This window comes from Trachypithecus francoisi, unplaced genomic scaffold, assembly GCF_009764315.1.
Source record: "Trachypithecus francoisi isolate TF-2019V2 unplaced genomic scaffold, Tfra_2.0 Lachesis_group0, whole genome shotgun sequence".
NCBI lineage: Eukaryota > Metazoa > Chordata > Mammalia > Primates > Cercopithecidae > Trachypithecus > Trachypithecus francoisi.
The window spans coordinates 19320930-19338960 of NW_022681453.1; the positions used below are offsets into that span (position 1 = coordinate 19320930).

The 18031-nt window shown below is 44.2% G+C and overlaps 1 protein-coding gene across 4 annotated transcripts in view; it reads right to left on the minus strand.

Moving 5' to 3' along the window:
- DCAF1 (DDB1 and CUL4 associated factor 1) overlaps positions 1 to 18031 on the minus strand; it is a 120264-nt gene that overhangs the window by 72220 nt on the left and 30013 nt on the right. For 3 of the 4 annotated variants that reach the window (XM_033208923.1, XM_033208933.1, XM_033208942.1), the window contains 2 exons: positions 5242 to 5318; positions 1284 to 1357 (listed from right to left, as the gene is read on the minus strand). In XM_033208923.1, the coding sequence (XP_033064814.1) occupies positions 1284 to 1357; positions 5242 to 5318 (151 nt within the window). The remainder of the gene's footprint in view (positions 1 to 1283; positions 1358 to 5241; positions 5319 to 18031) is intronic. The other variant, XM_033208952.1, reaches the window with a different exon arrangement.

Consider the following 18031-nt stretch of genomic DNA (forward strand, 5'->3'; position numbering starts at 1 on the left):
AGACAGGTGGATCACCCAAGGTCAGGAGTTTGAGAACAGCCTGACCAACATGGAGAAACCCCATCTCCACCAAAAATACAAAAATTAGCCGGGCGTGCTGGCGCATGCCTGTAGTCCCAGCTACTCGGGAGGCTGAGTTGAGTCAGAAGAATCACTTGAAACCCGGGAGGCAGAGGTTGCAGTGAGCTGAGATCACGCCACTGCACTCCAGCCTGGGTAACAAAAGTGAAACTCTGTCTCAAAAAATAAATAAGTAAATAAATAAATGATAATAATAGCTAATACCTATTTGGCCTTCATCATGTGCCAGGCTCTCTGCCAAGCACCTTCATGCTTAATTTCACTCAAGGATTACAAAAAAGGTTTTAAATGCTATTAACTCAATTTTATAGACTAGAAAAATAAGGCTGTGGCGGGGTGCAGTGGTTCACGTCTGTAATCCCAGCACTTTGGGAGGCCAAGGTGGGTGGATCACTTGAGGTCAGGAGTTCAAGATCAGCCTGGCCAACATGGTGAAAGCCCATCTCTACTAAACATACAAAAAAATAAACCAGGTGTGGTTGGCAGGTGCCTGTGGTCCCAGCTACTCAGGAGGCTGAGGCAGGAGAATAGCCTGATCCCAGATGGCAGAGGTTGCAGTGAGCCAAGACTGTGCCATTGCATTCCAGCCTGAGTGACAGAGCCAGACCCTGTCTCAAAAGGAAGAAAAGAAAAAGAAGGCGGGGAGAAAATAAAGCTTGAAGGGACTTAAGTCTGTCAGTGAAATATGGAGCTGGATTTAAATCCAAAACATCGACTCCCAAAGCCCACGTTCTCAAACATCATGCTATCCCACCTATCAGCCACAACTTGTTGATCAATTACTATGCTCAGGAGCTGAGTAAAATATGTATATTCTTATTTACTCCTCACATGCCCCTCAAGACAGAGAGAAAGCACCTTTCTATCCCTCTGCATGCCCAATGCATACACCACAGTGTCAGTGCAGAAGCATGCTATATGCATCACTCTTATTTTTCCATTCAAAAACTCAAGAGAGCCCCTATACTCTCAAATTCAAAATCATTTTGCCCAAGAATGAGCGTAGATACCTTGGGAGGCCTCACCAATATCAAAGTACATACCAAAGAGAAAGCATTATGGCCACAACCAGGACTTTGGCAAAAAACTCTACTCCCAACTTTGTCAAGGCCTTAGGAGAAGGCAAACTATTCACAAAAAAACAATAAAGATACAAAATCTACAGGTGATAATTGCTGGAGAAAAGTAAGAAGCAAACCTACTGCATTCATGAAATCATCATTCTTGAAGAGTATTCTCAGCAAGTGGCCCAGCATACACTCTGGATCAGCTCGACCTACCAAGAGAAGAGGGGAGGAACAAACAAAGGAATGAGTAAGTCACCCCAGTCAAGCAACTTAGACCTCTGGAAAGGCACCTGGGTTGTTACAAGCACTAATAAAATGCCAGCAAAAATAATCAGAAACAAAAGATTATTGTGCTAAATTAGATTACATAAGAAACATGCTTTAGGCTGGGTGCGGTGGCTCATGCCTGTAATCCCAGCACTTTGGGAGGCCGAGGTGGGCAGATCACGAGGTCAGGAGTTTGAGACCAGCCTGGCCAACATGGTGAAATCCCATCTCTACTAAAAATACAAAAACTAGCCAGGTGCAGTGGCGGGCACCTGTAATCCCATCTACTCAGGAGGCTGAGGCAGGAGAATTGCTTGAACCTAGGAGGTGGAGGTTGCAGTGAGCCAAGATTATACCACTGCAATCCAGCCTGGGTGACAGAGCAAGATTCCGTCTGGAAAAAAATAAAAAATAAAAAAAGAAACATGCTTTAAAAATAACAATGTAAAAACCTGAGACACTGCTCTCTAGCCTTCCCATCTCCTAGCATACTGCCTATACAGCACTGCTGAATTAAACAAGTACTAGATTCAGACTAGCATTACCAAGAGTATACAAGGTCTACAAAAGAATCGTAAAGGAACCTAAGAGAGAGAAAACTTCTGACTTCCCATCCATAAAAAGGTGGGAAGCATGCTTCTAACCACAGGTGGCCTGGAGAAGACAGGCTCCAAGTCCAACCTCTCCTTCCACTACAATGACAACAGCAACAGAGATGCATCCTCAAACATGTAAGGACACCCTGGGTCAAGGTGACGGGGGTGAATTCCACCAAGCAATCACTAACCCTAGAGATACAGTAACCTTGGCCATCTTAACTTCCTAGCTCTTGTAGAAAGAAAGGAGGCCAGGGGCCTAGGATCAACTCAATGCATAGCCTAATGATAGAAGAATTAGTTGATGGAAGGGAGAATTACGGTTTGTTGTTGTTGGGTTTTGAGACGGAGTCTTGCTCTGTCGCCAAGGCTGGAGTATAGTGGCTCAATCTTGGCTCACTGCAACCTCCACCTCCTAAATTCAAGCAATTCTCCTGCCTCAGCCTCCCAAGTAGCTAGGATTACAAGTGCCTGCCACCACGCCCGGCTAATTTTTGTATTTTTAGTAGAGTCGGGGTTTCACCATGTTGGCCAGGCTGGTCTCGAACTCCTGACCTCAGGTGATCTGCCCGCCTCAGTCTCCCAAAGTGCTGGGATTACAGGCATAAGCCATTGTGCACAGCCTGGTTTGCTTTTAAAGCAGAAACCTCTACTTTATTTCATTTCCTTTCAGAGCATTTAGAGAGGCAAATTTAGTCAAAACATACAATAGAGGATGAAGACAAGATGTGAGCTGCTGATGTTTTTACCAAGCTGTTAATTAGTATCTCAAAGTAATTCACAAAAAGAAACATTAGAGAAAAGCACCACCAAAAAAAAGATTATACATTACCTAATGTTAGCTGTTTATAAATCATGAAATTGAAATCCTTATTTTTAATGAAAGAAATAATGCCACTGACAAATATTGCTTGAGATCACTTGGACTCGGGAGGGGGAACATCACACACTGGGGCCTATCATGGGGAGGGGGGAGGAGGGAGGGATTACATTGGGGAGTTATACATGATATAAACGTTATGCACATGTACCCTAGAACTTAAAGTATAATAAAAAAAAATAAAAAAGAGTTAGGAAAAAATTGCTTTTTAAGCTCTACTGAAAAATGGCCTATCTTTCTCTGTCTCTCCCTTCTTCCTCATTGCCATTTAATCCATCTCCAGGCAATGACACTCAGCATGATCATCTATCTTTTAATGCTTTTCATAATCCTATGCATTAACTTAATTTCTGATTTCACATTCACTTTCTTACTTCTTCATGCTCTGATTTGAGTTACTGAAGATGTGGGTTAAATCGTGAATATTCCTCTGTAGTCACAAGTAGGGATGTCCAGGACAAGAGCAGCAGATAACATCACATAAGCAACTAGACTCTCAATCTGAAATGCCTAGCTTACATGTGAGAATAAAAGTTTAAGAAATAGCAGTAAACCCTGGAACATTCAGGTGAATATACAATGTTCTTATTTTTATCACTCCCACTCATTCACACTCTTTCCACACACAAATTTTCTTTTTTTTTTTTTTTTTTTTTGAGACAGAGTTTTGCTCTTGTTGCCCAGGCTGGAGTTCAATGGAGCGATCTCGGCTTACCACAACCTCCGCCTCCCAGGTTCAAGAAATTCTCCTGCCTCAGCCTCCTGAGTAGCTGGGATTACAGGCATGCACCACTATGCCTGGCTAATTTTGTATATTTAGTAGAGACGGGGTTTCTCCATGTTGGTCAGGCTGGTGGGAAACTCCTGACCTCAGGTGATCCTCCTGCCTTGGCCTCCCAAAATGCTGGGATTACAGGCGTGAGCCACCGCACCAGGCCAAAATTTCAGACTCCTCTCCACAAATGACTGCTTCAGGCTATAGAGCTTATATGCACTATGGGCCCATGCATGACTTCAGCTTTGCCTACTGGTGATCTACTTTATAGTAAACATAAAATGGCAGTCCCAAGTCCCTCATAATTCTGTACCACAGTAGCAAATTCCATACCAAAGCAAGTGCTGGCATGGCCTTAATTTTAAATTAGCCCAAAATTGGTCAGGCTCAGTGGCTCACACCTGTAATCCCAGCACTTTGGGAGGCGAAGGCGGGTAGATCACTTGAGGTCAGGAGTTCAAGACCAGCTTGGCCAACATGGTGAAACCCCTTCTCTATTAAAAATGCAAAAATTAGCCAACTGTGGTGGCACATGCTTGTAATCCCAGCTACTTGGGACACTGAAGCACAAAAATTGCTTGAACCCAAGAAGCAGTGGTTGCAGTGAGCCAAGATCGTGCCACTGCACTCCAGGCTGGGCGACACAGCAAGGCGCCATCTCAAAAAATAAATAAATAAATAAGCCCAAAATAAAACCAAATTAACACAAGAAGGCACACTTTAGTTCTCAAGACACCAAAGCAGACATAAACATCAACGTTCCAAATACCAACTTCCTAACTAAAAGCAGGACACTGAATGTTTTCTCAACTATATTTCTCCAACAGTAAAAGGATAATTATTAAAAGGATAATTATTATTAGAAAGATGAAGGCACAGAGAAGAACACCTTTTGCTTTTATGGTTTAAAAAAGTTGGCTGGGCACAGTGGCTCAAGCCTATAATCCCAGCACTTTGGGAGGCCCAGGCAGGAGGATAGCTTGCGTCCAGGAGTTCGAGACCAACTTGGGCAGCAAAGCAAGACCCCATCTCTACAAACAAATAAAAAATAAAAATCAGCTAGGCATGATGGTACACGCCTGTAGTACCAGCTACTCAAGAGGCTTGAAGTGGGAGGATAGTTTGAGCCAGGAGATCCAGGCTGCAGTGAGCTATGATCATGCCACTGCACTGCAACCTGGGTAATGGAGTGAGTACCCGTCTCCAAAAAGGAAAAAGTCCGAAAGGAAGATCATTTTTCTTTTTAATTCTTTGTCATCATACCAATTGAGTTAACTAAAGTACACCTACTTTTGTTCCTTTAGGTTAGTTAAGTGATATTTGATCAGCAAATATCAAAAATATTTCCAATTTTTTCCAGAAATTTATTTTTCCTCACCGGTTCCACCTTGAGCAACATTTTAACAAATAAAAGGTCTTAAAACTTACCACAGAAGATGCTATTGCAACTCAAAAATATTCCCATAAGCAATTTTTCTTTTTTAAAAAAGAAAAAAAGACTCTTGCTTTAATAAAAGTGTCTTAAAAGAAAAAAAAGAGAAAAAAAAGACCCACACTTAGGAGCACAAGTCTTACCAGGATGTCGATCATCAAATGGGTCTGGATCCCCTTTACGATACTCTTCAGTTTCTTTTTCAATCAATTGAGACATCCTAGCACAAAGGGAACAAGGAGTCAACTCTGGACAAACATTAAAAAATGCACCACCACCTACAACAGTCAATTCGACAGTCAAGGTAGAAAATAAAACCAAAGTTAGAAAAAGGCTATCTCTTCTGACATACATAGAAATCCAAGCAATTATCTCATAAAACAATTTCTTCTCCCAAACTCATTCTTTTTTTTTTTTTTTTTTTTTTTTTGATGGGAGTCTCGCTCTGTCGCCCAGGCTGGAGTGCAGTGGTGTGATCTTGGCTCACTGCAAGCTCTGCCTCCTGGGTTCACACCATTCTCCTGCCTCAGCATCCTGCATGGCTGGGACTACAGGCACCCGCCACCACGTCCAGCTAATTTTTTGTATTTTTAGTAGAGACGGGGTTTCACCATGTTAGCCAGGATGGTCTCAATCTCCTGAATTCGTGATCTGCTTGCCTTGGTCTCCCAAAGTGCTGGGATGACAGGCGTGAGCCACCGCACCCAGCCCCCAAACTCATTCTTATATAAAACTTTCCCTGCCTCAAAAAATAACATTACCTTCACCTCAGAAACCAAAAACCTAGGAGTCATCTTTAAAATCTTCCTTTTCCTGCCAGGCGCGATGGCTCACACCTGTAATCCCAGCACTTTGGGAGGCCGAGGCAGAAGGATCACCTGAGGTTGGGACTTCGAGACCAGCCTGAACAACATGGAGAAATCCCGTCTCTACTAAAAATACAAAATTAGCCGGGCATGGTGGCACATGCCTGTAATCCTAGCTACTCAGGAGGCCGAGGCAGCAGAATCGCTTGAACCCAGGAGGCGGAGGTTGCGGTGAGCTGAGATCGCGCCATTGCACTCCAGGCAACAAGAGCGAAACTCCGTATCAAAAAAAAGAAAAACAAAAATTCTTCCTTTTCTACTCCCTCTCCCACAACAATTTCTATTAGCTCTACTACAAGGTATTTCCTGACTCACATCACTTCTCTAACTCTTTACCACTCCTATCCTCATCCAGACCATCATCATCAACTGCCTGGATTACTTCCAATGGTCTCTTTACCAGTCTCCTTGCTTCCCGCTTCCATGTCTGACCTGACGCAATTCATTCTCCAACTTCCAGTGACTTACCACAATACTCTGAATTAAATCCAAGTACTACTATGGCCTGCAATTATCTGGCTTCTGCCTGCTGCTTCCTGACCATTTCTTCCACTCATCCCCACCTCCCCGCATTAAGCTTCAGTCACTGTTCTTCAAAGAGCCCAATTTCACTCCTATTTCAGGGTTACAGTGCTATTACCTCAGCTTGTAACATTCTTCCCACCATCTAAGCCTCCACCCCTGCCCCAAGTAACCATACATCTGCTTTCTCTCACGGCAAGTGAGTTCTGCCTGATCCAGAATTTTTTTTCTTTTTTTTCTTGTAGAGATGGGGTCTTCCTATGTTGCCCAGGCTGGAGTATAGTGGCTATTTACAAGCATAAACATAGCACACTACAGCTTCAAACTCTTGGCCTCAAGGAATCCTTCTGCCTCAGCCTCCCAAGTAGCTGGGTCTACAGGCACGCAACACTGTGTCTGGCTTGTTCCAGACTTTCACATAAATTGAACCATATATAATCTTTTTACATCTGACTTTCATATAGCATGTTCTGAGAGTAATCCATATTGCTGAATGTATGAAAAGTTCTATTTTATTCATGCAGTCTTTTTTTTTTTTTTGAGAAGGAGTTTCACTCTTGTTGCCCAGGCAATGGTGCTATCTCAGCTCACTGCAACCTCTGTCTCCCGGGTTCAAGCGATTCTCCTGCCTCAGCCTCTTGAGTAGCTGGGATTACAGGCATGTGCCACCATGCCCAGCTAATTTTTGTATTTTTAGTAAAGATGGGGTTTCTCCATGTTGGTCAGGCTGGTCTCGAACTCCTGACCTCACGTGATCTGCCGACCTCAGCCTCCTAAAGTGCTGGGATTACAGGTGTGAACCACTGTGCCTGGCTACTCATGAATTATTTATAAAACAAGAAAAATGGCTGGGCACAGTGGCTCACACCTGTAATCCCAACACTTTGGGAGGCCAAAGTGGGTGGATCAACTGAGGTCGGGAGTTCAAGACCAGCCTGACCAACATGGAGAAACCCCATCTCTACTAAAAATACAAAATTAACCGGGCATGGTAGCACATGCCTGTAATCCCAGCTACTCGGGAGGCTGAGGCAGGAGAACTGCTTGAACCCAGGAGGCAGAGGTTGCACTCCAGCTTGGGAAGCAAGAGCGAAACTCCATCTCAAATAAAAAGAAAACAAGAAAAGTTACTATTTGAGTGCCCTAAGACTGACACTGTATTACAATGACAAGCCAATACAAGACTATCATACTCTTCATCTAACATGCTCTGTCCTAAGTCAAACTCTCCTATATGCTTATTTCCAGGACACCACATTTTCTAGTCTTTTCTTTTCTTTTTTTTTTTTTAAAGAAACAAGGTCTAGCATGGGCGACAGAATGAGACTCTCCCAAAAAAACAAACCAAAAACCAAAAAAAAAACAGGGTCTCACTCGGTTGCTCAGGCTGTAGTGCAGCAGCACGACTCATGGCTCACTGAAGCCTCAAGTGATCCTCCCACCTCAGGCTCCTGAATAACTGGGACTACAGGCATACCACCATGCCCAGCTAACTTTAAAAATTTTTTGTAGATGGGGAATTTGCTCCCCAGGCTGACTCAAACTCCTGGGCTCAAGCCCACCTTGGTCTACCAAAGTCCTGGGATTACAGGCGTTCAGCTGCCACACCCAGCCTTGCTAGTCTTTTTTTTTTTTTTTTTTGAGATGGAGTCTCGCTCTGTCACCCAGGCTGGAGTGCAATGGCGCGATGTCAACTCACTGCAACCTCCGCCTCCCGGGTTCAAGAGATTCTTCTGCCTCAGACTCCCAAGTAGCTGGGATTACAGGCATGTGCCACCATGCCCAGCTAATTTTTGTACTTTTTTTTTTTTTTTTTTTTTTAGTAGAGACAGGGTTTTGCCATGTTAGTCAGGTTGATCTCAAACTCCTGACCTCAGGTGATCCGCCCATCTTGGTTTCCCAAAGTGCTAGGATTACAGGTGTGAGCCCAGCCCTTTCTAGTCTTAACAGTTAAACTCTCTTGGCTGGTGTGGTGGCTCACGCCTGTAATCCCAGCACTTTGGGAGGCCAAGGCGGGCTGATCACCTGAGGTCAGGAGTTTGAGATCAGCCTGACCAAGATGGAGAAACCTCGTCTCCACTAAAAATACAAAAAATTAGCCAAGCATGGTGGTGCATGCCTGTGAATGCCTGGAGGCTGAGGCAGTAGAATCGCTTGAACTCGGGAGGCGGAGGTTGAAGTGAGCCGAGATCATGCCATCACACTCCAGCCTGGCCAACAAGAGCAAAACTCTGTCTCAAAAAAATAAATAAATAAAAGAGTTAAATCTCTGCAAAAATTACCGGTCCACTCTAATCAAGCTTCAGAAGTATTTCTGCTTTTTCTTCCTTTCCCTCTAAATTCTGAAACCTCTCTTTGACACAAAGGGCAATCACACAAAATAATGTATGTGTACATATTTTTTTTGTTGGTGATGGTTGTTACTTTTTTATTTATTTATTTTTTAAGAGACAGGGTCTCACTGTCTCTCAGGCTGGACTACAGTGGCACAGTGGCACAATCGTACCTCACTGCAGCCTCAAACTCCTGAGCTTAAACAATCTTTCTGCGTCAGCTTCCCAAGTAGGTAGGACTACTGGTGTGCATAAGCATACCTGGGTGGTTTTTTTTTTTTGAGACGGAGTCTCGCTCTGTCACGCAGGCTGGAGTGCAGTGGCACAATCTCAGCTCACTGCAACCTCCGCCTCCCAGGTTCAAGCGATTCTCCTACCTCAGCCTCCTGAGTAGCTGGGGTTATAGGTACATGCCACCATGCCCGGCTAGTTTTTGTATTTTTAGTAGAAATGGGGTTTCACCATGTTGGTCAGGCTGGTCTCAAACTCCTAACCTCATGATCCACCTGCCTCAGCTTTCCAAAGTGCTGTGATTACAGGCGTGAGCCACTGAGCCTGGCCTTATTACCTGGCTATTTTTTTTAATTTTTTATATAGACAGTATCTTGCTATGTTGCCCAGGCTGGTCTTGAACTCCTGGACTCAAGCAATACTTCCACCTCAGCTTCACAAAATATATTTAGAATTACATATTGTAAGATCTACTAGTATCAAAAAAGAAAAAAACAAAAAGATCTACTAGTATCCTCAGTTGAAACTAAGCAATATAGCAGAGAAGTTAAAAATATGGCCTCTGGGGCAGGCACAGTGGCTCATGCCTATAATCCCAGCACTTTGGGAGGCCAAGGCGGGAAAATCACTAGAGATAAGGAGTTAAGAGACCAGCCTGGGCAATATAGGGAAATCCCCCCCATCTCCTCTAAAAATTTAAAAATTAGCCAGGCATGGTGGCAATACATCCTATAGTCCCTGCTACTCAGGAGACTGAGACTGGAAGATGGCTTGAGCCCAGGAATTCAAGGCTGCAGTGAGCTATGATAAAACTGCTGCACTCCAGGGCGGGGAGTGGTGGCTCACGCCTGTAATCCCAGCACTTTGAGAGGCCGAGGCAGGAGGATCACGAGGTCAGGAGATCGAGACCATCCTGGTTAACATGGTGAAACCCCATCTCTACTAAAAATACAAAAAAATAGCCAGGCGTGGTGGCAGGCACCTGTAGTCCCAGCTACTTGGGAAGCTGAGGCAGGAGAATGGCGTGAACCCGGGAGGCGGAGCTTGTAGTGAGCCGAGACTGTGCCATTGTATGCCAGCCCAGGCGACAGAGGGAGACTCCGTCTCAAAAAATAAATAAAAAATAATAAGAAGAAGAAAAATTGGCCGGGCGCGGTGGCTCAAGCCTGTAATCCCAGCACTCTGGGAGGCCGAGACGGGCGGATCACGAGGTCAGGAGATCGAGACCATCCTGGCTAACACGGTGAAACCCCGTCTCTACTAAAAATACAAAAAATTAGCCGGGCGAGGTGGCTGGCGCCTGTAGTCCCAGCTACTCGGGAGGCTGAGGCAGGAGAATGGCGTAAACCCGGGAGGCGGAGCTTGCAGTGAGCTGAGATCCGGCCACTGCACTCCAGGCCGGGCGACAGAGCGAGACTCCGCCTCAAAAAAAAAAAAAAAAAAAAAAAAGAAAAATTGCTGCACCATGTCTCCAAATAAATAATAAAAGTGACTTTTGGAGCCAGATTTTCAGGGTTCAAATCTGAGCTCTTCCACAGTGTGAGACACTCTGGGTAAATTATGTAACCTCTCTGTGCCTCAAGATAATAGTCTCTATGTTAGAGTTTCCCTGGGTTTAAGTTAATTAGAACAAAACCTGACAAGTAAGAGCTCTTTAAGTGTTAACTGTGGGGTTTTTTCCTTCTGTTTAGTCTTCTCTTCTCATTTTCCAAGAGTAATTGGCATTATAAAAACTGGGAATTGGGCCAGGCGCAGTGGCTCACACCTATAATCCCAGCACTTTGGGAGGCTGAGGCAGGTGGGTCACTTGAGGTCAGGAGGTCAAGACCAGCCTGGCCAACAGGGTAAAACCCATCTCTACTAAAATACAAAAATTAGCCAGGCATGGTGGTGGGCACCTATAATGCCAGTTACTCGGGAGGCTGAGGCAGCAGACTCACTTGAGCCAGGGAGGCAGAGATTGCAGTGAGCCAAGATCAAGCCACTGCACTCCAGCCTGGGTGACAGAGTGAGACTCCATCTCAAAACAAACAAACAAAAAACTGAGGATCAAAAATAGGAAAAACAGTTAATTTAGGGTAGCTATTGACTGGGATGAGGCAGGAGGGTGCAATCTGGTACTCAAGTTCTACTGTAACTGAATCTCGATAATGGTGTTACAAAAAAAAAATCCATCTAGCAGAGTACTTTACAGTATATAAATTACATCTCAAAAAAAAAAAGGCTGGGCGCGGTGACTCATGCCAGCAGTAATCCCAGCACTTTGGGAGGCATAGGTGGGCGGATCACGAGGTCAGGAGATCAAGACCATCCTGGCTAACGTGGTGAAACCCCATCTCTACTAAAAACACAAAAAAATTAGCCAGGCGTGTTGGTGGGCGCCTGTAATCCCAGCTACTGAGGAGGCTGAGGCAGAATAGCGTGAACCCGGGAGGTGGAGCTTACAGTGAGCTGAGATCACACCACTGCACTCCAGCCTGGGCGACAGAGCAGACTGCATCTCAAAAACAAGACCAGCCTGGCCAACATAGTGAAATCCCACCTCTATTAAAAAAATACAAAAAATTAGCTGGGCGTGGAGGTGGGTGCCTGTAATCCCAGCTACTCGGGAGACTGAGGCAGGAGAATCGCTTGCACCTGGGAGGCGGAGGTTGCAGTAAGCCAAGATAACACCACTGCACTCCAGCCTGGGCAACAGAGTGAAACTCCATCTCAAAAAAAAAAAAAAAAAAAAACACTTAAAAAAATTTTTAAAAAATTGCCCACTCACACAGTTTGGCCCAAAGCCAGCCTCTTTCAGCAGAATCAAGTCAAAAACTAATAAAAGGATGATTCAAGTTACAAAATGACATACATTGTTCTTACGAAACTGTCAAAAGATCATAAAAATAATGGCCAATAAAAAAGCAAGCAGGCCTAAAATTCATTTGCTTTTCATGGAATACACTAAAACACCCAAACCTGCAGCCAGATGAGGGAAGAAAACAAAAAACAAAACCCTAAAACTATTTTAGAAAATATCCAGTAAACAGACCCGCAATTTGGTGAAGGAGGGAAGTTGCCCCCGATTAAAATAAAATAAACTGACCAGCCTGGGCAACCTGGCAAAATCCCGTCTCTACAATAAAAAAAATTAGTGGAGCATGGTAGCATGTGCCCCAGCCACTCAGAGGGCTGAGGTGGGAAGATCACTTGAGTCCAGGAGGTTGAGACTGCAGTGAGCTATGATCACAACACTATACTCCAGCCTCAGGGGAAAAAAAAAAACATTGGAATTGAAGTCAAAACCCAGGATTCTAAACTAAGTTTCCACTGCCTCACTATGCAGTTTTTTGCAAGTAAATCTGAGAATGTCTATCATTTAATGATGTATCTTTCAGAGATACTCTGGACAAATGAGGACGGGGAAGTTCAGATAAGTGCCTCTTACAGTTCTGACACCAAAACAACGTCCTCAAATATTTGTTGAGTGGAATGAACCGATTCACTCATTTTCTTTCCATTCTGATAACCCCTTTAATACTTATAAACCTTCCCATTCCAGTAGGTGTGTTTTATATATATACACATACCCAGACCACCATACTGCCTGATTTGGCACTTCATCATTATATACTATTTTGTGCTACTATGCATTGTTCCTTATCTGTTAGTTTGTTGTTGTTGTTGTTGTTGTTGTTGAGAAGAGTCTCTGTTGCCCGGGCTGGAGTGTAGTGGCACAATCTCAGCTCACTGCAGGCTCGACCTATCTGGCTCAAGCAATCCTCCCACCTCAGCCTCCTGAGTAGCTGAGACTATAGGCACGTGCCACCATGCCTGGCTAATTTCTGCATTTTTTGTAGAGACAAGAGTCTCACCATGTTGGGCAGGTTGGTTTTGAGCTCCTGGGCTCAAGCAATTCACCTGCCTTGGCCTCCCAAACTGCTAGGGTAACAAGTATGAGCCACCATGCCAGGCCTCTGTTAGTCTTAGTTGCTTCCCAGGTAGTTATCTCCTTGAGGACAGTACCCCTCTGTCCAAACAAATTTTAGGTTTTGCATTGCTGAAGAGCATAGCATAGTGAAAAAGTTGAGGATAAAATATGATAATGTAGAATAATGTTGAAAATAAAAACATTAAGTACTTTTAGTATAAGTGCTCAAAGAATATTTCTTGAACAAGTGAATGAATCCACATAACCATCTTCATTAACAACACTCTCCTCCTTTCACAGTTACATCAATTATACACATGTTAACAGCACAATATTTAGATTCTCTAACTCACTGTGGCTGCATTTCAAGTATCTTGTTTAATAGCTGGTGTTTAATTATTCTTTTTTTGTTTTGTTTTTAAATTAAGACGGGGTCTTACTATGTTGCCCAAGCTGGTCTTTAACTTGTGGCCTCAAGCGATCCTCCTACCTCAGCCTTCCAAAGTGCTGGGATTAGAGGCATAAACCACTACACCTGGCCTAACTTTCTTAATCTCCAGTGCCTCTACCAATTAAAATCTAGTTTCCACCAGTCAGCAATAATCCTGTTCCTTAAAAAAAAAAACGCGGTATTCTCACATGTTCCCTATGTATTAAAAGCAATTAGGAACAATGCATTTATCCCCATTTAAACTTTCATAATATCATAGTTCTTTCTCCATAAAAAGTAAGAGATCACTGCACAAACAAAACAATTTTTTAACAGCTATGGTATTGAAGATGAGACGTTAAGGATCCCCACATTCCAGTGATCTTCCCCTTAGAAAACCCATGAGCACCCCTCCCCAGCCTTTACTTTTCACCTTTTTCTCCATCTTGACACATTTTTTAAATAAAATTATATACCATACGGTTATTATGAACCAGGCAGTGGACAAATCATCATTTGAGGAGACACCAATAAAAAAACATAGTCGCAGGCCAGGCATGGTGGCTCACGCCTGTAGTCTCAGCACTTTGGGAGGCCGAGGCAGGTGGATTGCTTGAGTCCAGGTGTTCAAGACCAGTCTGGGCAACATAATGAAACCTATCTCTACTAAAAATACAAAAAATTAGCCAGGCAGGGTGGTGTGTGCCTGTAGTCACAGCCACTCAAGAAGCTCAGGTGGGAGAATCAACTAAGCCCAGGAAGTTGAGGTTGCAGTGACCCGAAATCATACCACTACACTCCAGCCTGGGCAACAGAGGGAGATCCTGTCTCAAAAACAAAACAAAACAAAACAAAAGGACATAGTCTCTGCCTTCAAGAAGCTTACAATTTAGTGAAGAGACATATAAAAAAACAATTATAGCTGGGTACGGTGGCTCATGCCTATAATCCCAGCACTTTGGGAGGCTGAGGCAGGAGGACCACAAGGTCAAGAGATTGAAACCACCCTGGCTAACACGGTGAAACCTGAGACCCCATCTTTACCAAAAAATATAAAAAATTACCCGGGCATGGTGGCAGGCACCTGTAGTCCCAGCTACTCGGGCAGCTGAGGCAGGAGAACAGTGTGAATCCGGGAGGCAGAGCTTGCAGTAAGCCCAGATCACACCACTGCACTCCAGCCCGGGCGACAGAGTGAGATCCTGTCTCAAAAAAAAAAAAAAAAAAAAAATATATATATATATATATATATATATAAAACAATGTGGCATAATGGGTGAAAATTAAAATACATACATATGAATGATGGGAGTATTAAAACAAAGTGGTGGCCGGTATGGTGGTTCACACCTGTAATCCCAGCACTTTGGGAGACAACACAGAAGGAACGTTTGAAGTGAGGAGTTTGAGAACAGCCTAAGCAACATAGTGAAACCCTGTCTCACACAAAAAAATTAAAAAATAAAAATTTAGCAGTGAGCTATAATCACACCAGTGCACTTCATCCTGGGTGACATAGTGAGACCCTGTCACTAAAAAAAAATAATAATAATAATAATTTTTTTTTGTTTAATGATGGGAAGCCCAAACCTACCTATGGAAGTCAGTCAGTGAAGGTTTTACAGACATGATTCTTTTTTTTTTTTTTTTTGAGGCGGAGTCTCGCTCTGTCGCCCGGACTGGAGTGCAGTGGCCGGATCTCAGCTCACTGCAAGCTCCGCCTCCCGGGTTTCCGCCATTCTCCTGCCTCAGCCTCCCGAGTAGCTGGGACTACAGGCGCCCGCCACCTCGCCCGGCTAGTTTTTGTATTTTTTAGTAGAGACGGGGTTTCACCGTATTAGCCAGGATGGTCTCGATCTCCTGACCTCGTGATCCGCCCGTCTCGGCCTCCCAAAGTGCTGGGATTACAGGCTTGAGCCACCGCGCCCGGCTTACAGACATGATTCTTGAACTACTTCTTGTAAGGACTAGGCCTGCCAATGCAGACATGCCAAGGAAAGGCATTTCAGGCCAAAGAAATATCAAGTGTAAAGGCACATAGACATTAAAAATACGTTAATCCGGCCGGGTGCAGTGGCTCACGCTTGTAATCCCAGCACTTTGGGAGGCCGAGGCGGGCAGATTACGAGGTCAGGAGTTCAAGATCAGCCTGGCCAACACAGTGAAACCCCATCTCTACTGAAAATACAAAAACAAGCTGGGTGTGGTGGTGGGCGCCTGTAATCCCAGCGACTCGGGAGGCTGAGGCAGGAGAATCGCTTGAACCCAGGAGGCAGAGGGTGCAGTGAGCCGAGACTGTGCCGCTGCACTCCAGCCTGGGCGACAGAGCTAGATTTCATCTCAAAAAAAAAAAAAAAAAAAAACAAAGTTAATACTTACAGAAAGAGACTAATACTACAAGGGAGAAAAAAGACGCCATTCTTCTTTTTCTCATCCTATGGGGCTATTTATGTTGTGACACCATTTATGACAGGCTGGGATTACAGGTGTGAGGCACCAAACCCAGCACCCCTTGATTTGTTTTGATACTCCTATCATTCACATGTACGTATTTTTATTTTCCACCATTAGACCACACTATAATTGTTTTTTTCATATGTTTCCTCACTAAATTGTAAAATTCTTGAAAGCAGATACTAAGTCTTTTTATTGGTGTCTCCTCAAATAATGATTTACCCACTACCTGGTACTTAATAACTGTGTGGTACATAACTTTATTGAAAAAAAGGTGTTAAGGTAGAAAGAGAGAAAAGTAAAGGCTGGGTAGAGGTGCTCATGGGTTTTCTAATGAGAAGGTCACTGGAACGTGGGAATCCTCAACATCCCATCCCCAATATCATAGCTGTGAAAACAACTTTTTACGCATTGATTTCTTACTTTTTATAGAGAAAGAACTACAATATTATAAAAGTGAGCCACATCATAAATGGCCTCATAGGCCACACTAAAAACTTCACATTTTATTCTCTAGGAAAAAGGAAGCCAGAGAAGAATTATGAATGAATGTAGGAAAATCATATTTGTGTATGAGAAAAAGGAATCTTTCTGCAAGGGGGAGGATGTACTAAAAGAGGGTAAACTGGAGACAAACTTATAAGGCACACTGCTTAATGGGCCAGTCCACATGAGCAATACCTAACAAAGGCCAGGCGCAATGGCTCACTCCTATAATCCCAGCACTTTGGGAGGCCGAGGTGGGCGGATCACCTGAGGTCAGGAGTTCAAGACCAGCCTGGCCAACACAGCAAAACCCTGTCTCTAATAAAAAAAAATACAGAAAAATTAGCCGAGCATGGTGGCTCATGCCTGTAATTCCAGCTACTCCAAAGGCTGAGGCAGGAGAATTACCTGAACCTAGGAGGTGGGGGTTGCAGTGAGCCAAGATCGCACCACTGCCTGGGGCAGAGAGCAAGACTCCGTCTCAAAAAAAAATAAAAGTAAAAATAGGCCAGGCATAGTGGCTCACACCTGTAATCCCAGCACTTTGGGAGGCCGAGGCAATCAGGTCGCTTGAGGTCAGGAGTTTGAGAACAGCCTGGCCAACATGGCAAAACCCCACCTCCGCTAAAAATACAAAAATTAGCCGGCGTTGTGGCAGGCACCTGTAATCCCAGCTACTCAGAAGGCTGAGACAGGGAGAATTCCTTGAACCCGGGAGGTGGAGGTTGTGGTGAGCTGAGATCGTGCCACTGCATTCCAGCCTAGGCAACAGAGTGAGACTCCATCCCCCCAAAAAATAAAAACAAAATAAAGTTTTTCAGTTTAAAATCATTTAGTTTAAAACTAAGTAGGGAATTAAAAAAGGGTTAAGATATGAATAAATGAGAAGGTACACAGAAATGAGGATGATAACCTCAATTTTGGACATAGTCTGTTTCAGGTATCTGTGGCCAGGTATCCAGTAGGCCAGCACAGTGGTTTCGCCTGTAATCCCAGCACTTTGGGAGGCTGAGACAGGAGGACTGCTTGAGCCCAGATGTTCAAGACCAGACTGGGTAACACAGGGGGACCCTCCCTCTACAAAAAATGTAAAAATTAGTCAGGTGTGGTCGTGCACACCTGTGGTCTCATCTAGTATGGAGTCTGAGGTAAGAAGATGGCTGGAGCCCAGGAGATCAAGGCTGCAGTGAGCTGAGATTATGCCACTACAGCCTGGCAACAGAGTGAGACCCTGTCTCCAAAAAAAACGGAGCCAGAAGAGCCAGGTAAAGATATATTCACCAGGATGGGTGCGGTGGCTCACACCTGTAATCCCAGCACTCTGGGAGGCCGAGGCAGGTGAATCACCTGAGCTCAGGAGTTCAAAACCAGGCTGGCTAACATGGTGAAACCCCGTCTCTACTAAAAATACAAAAAATTAGTCGGATGTGGTGGCGCACACCTGTAATCCCAGCTACTCAGGAGGCTGAGGCAGAAGAATCGCTTGAACCCGGGAGGTGGAGGTTGCAGTGAGCCAAGATTGCACCATTGCACTCCAGCCCAGGAGACAGTGCGACACTCCGTCTCAAAAAAAAAAAAAAAGATACATTCACCAAACAGTTACGAAATGAGTCAAATTTTTTTTATTTTTATTTTTCTAATTTAAAAATAGGCCAGGCATGGTGGCTCACACCTGTAATCCCAGCACTTTGGCAGGCC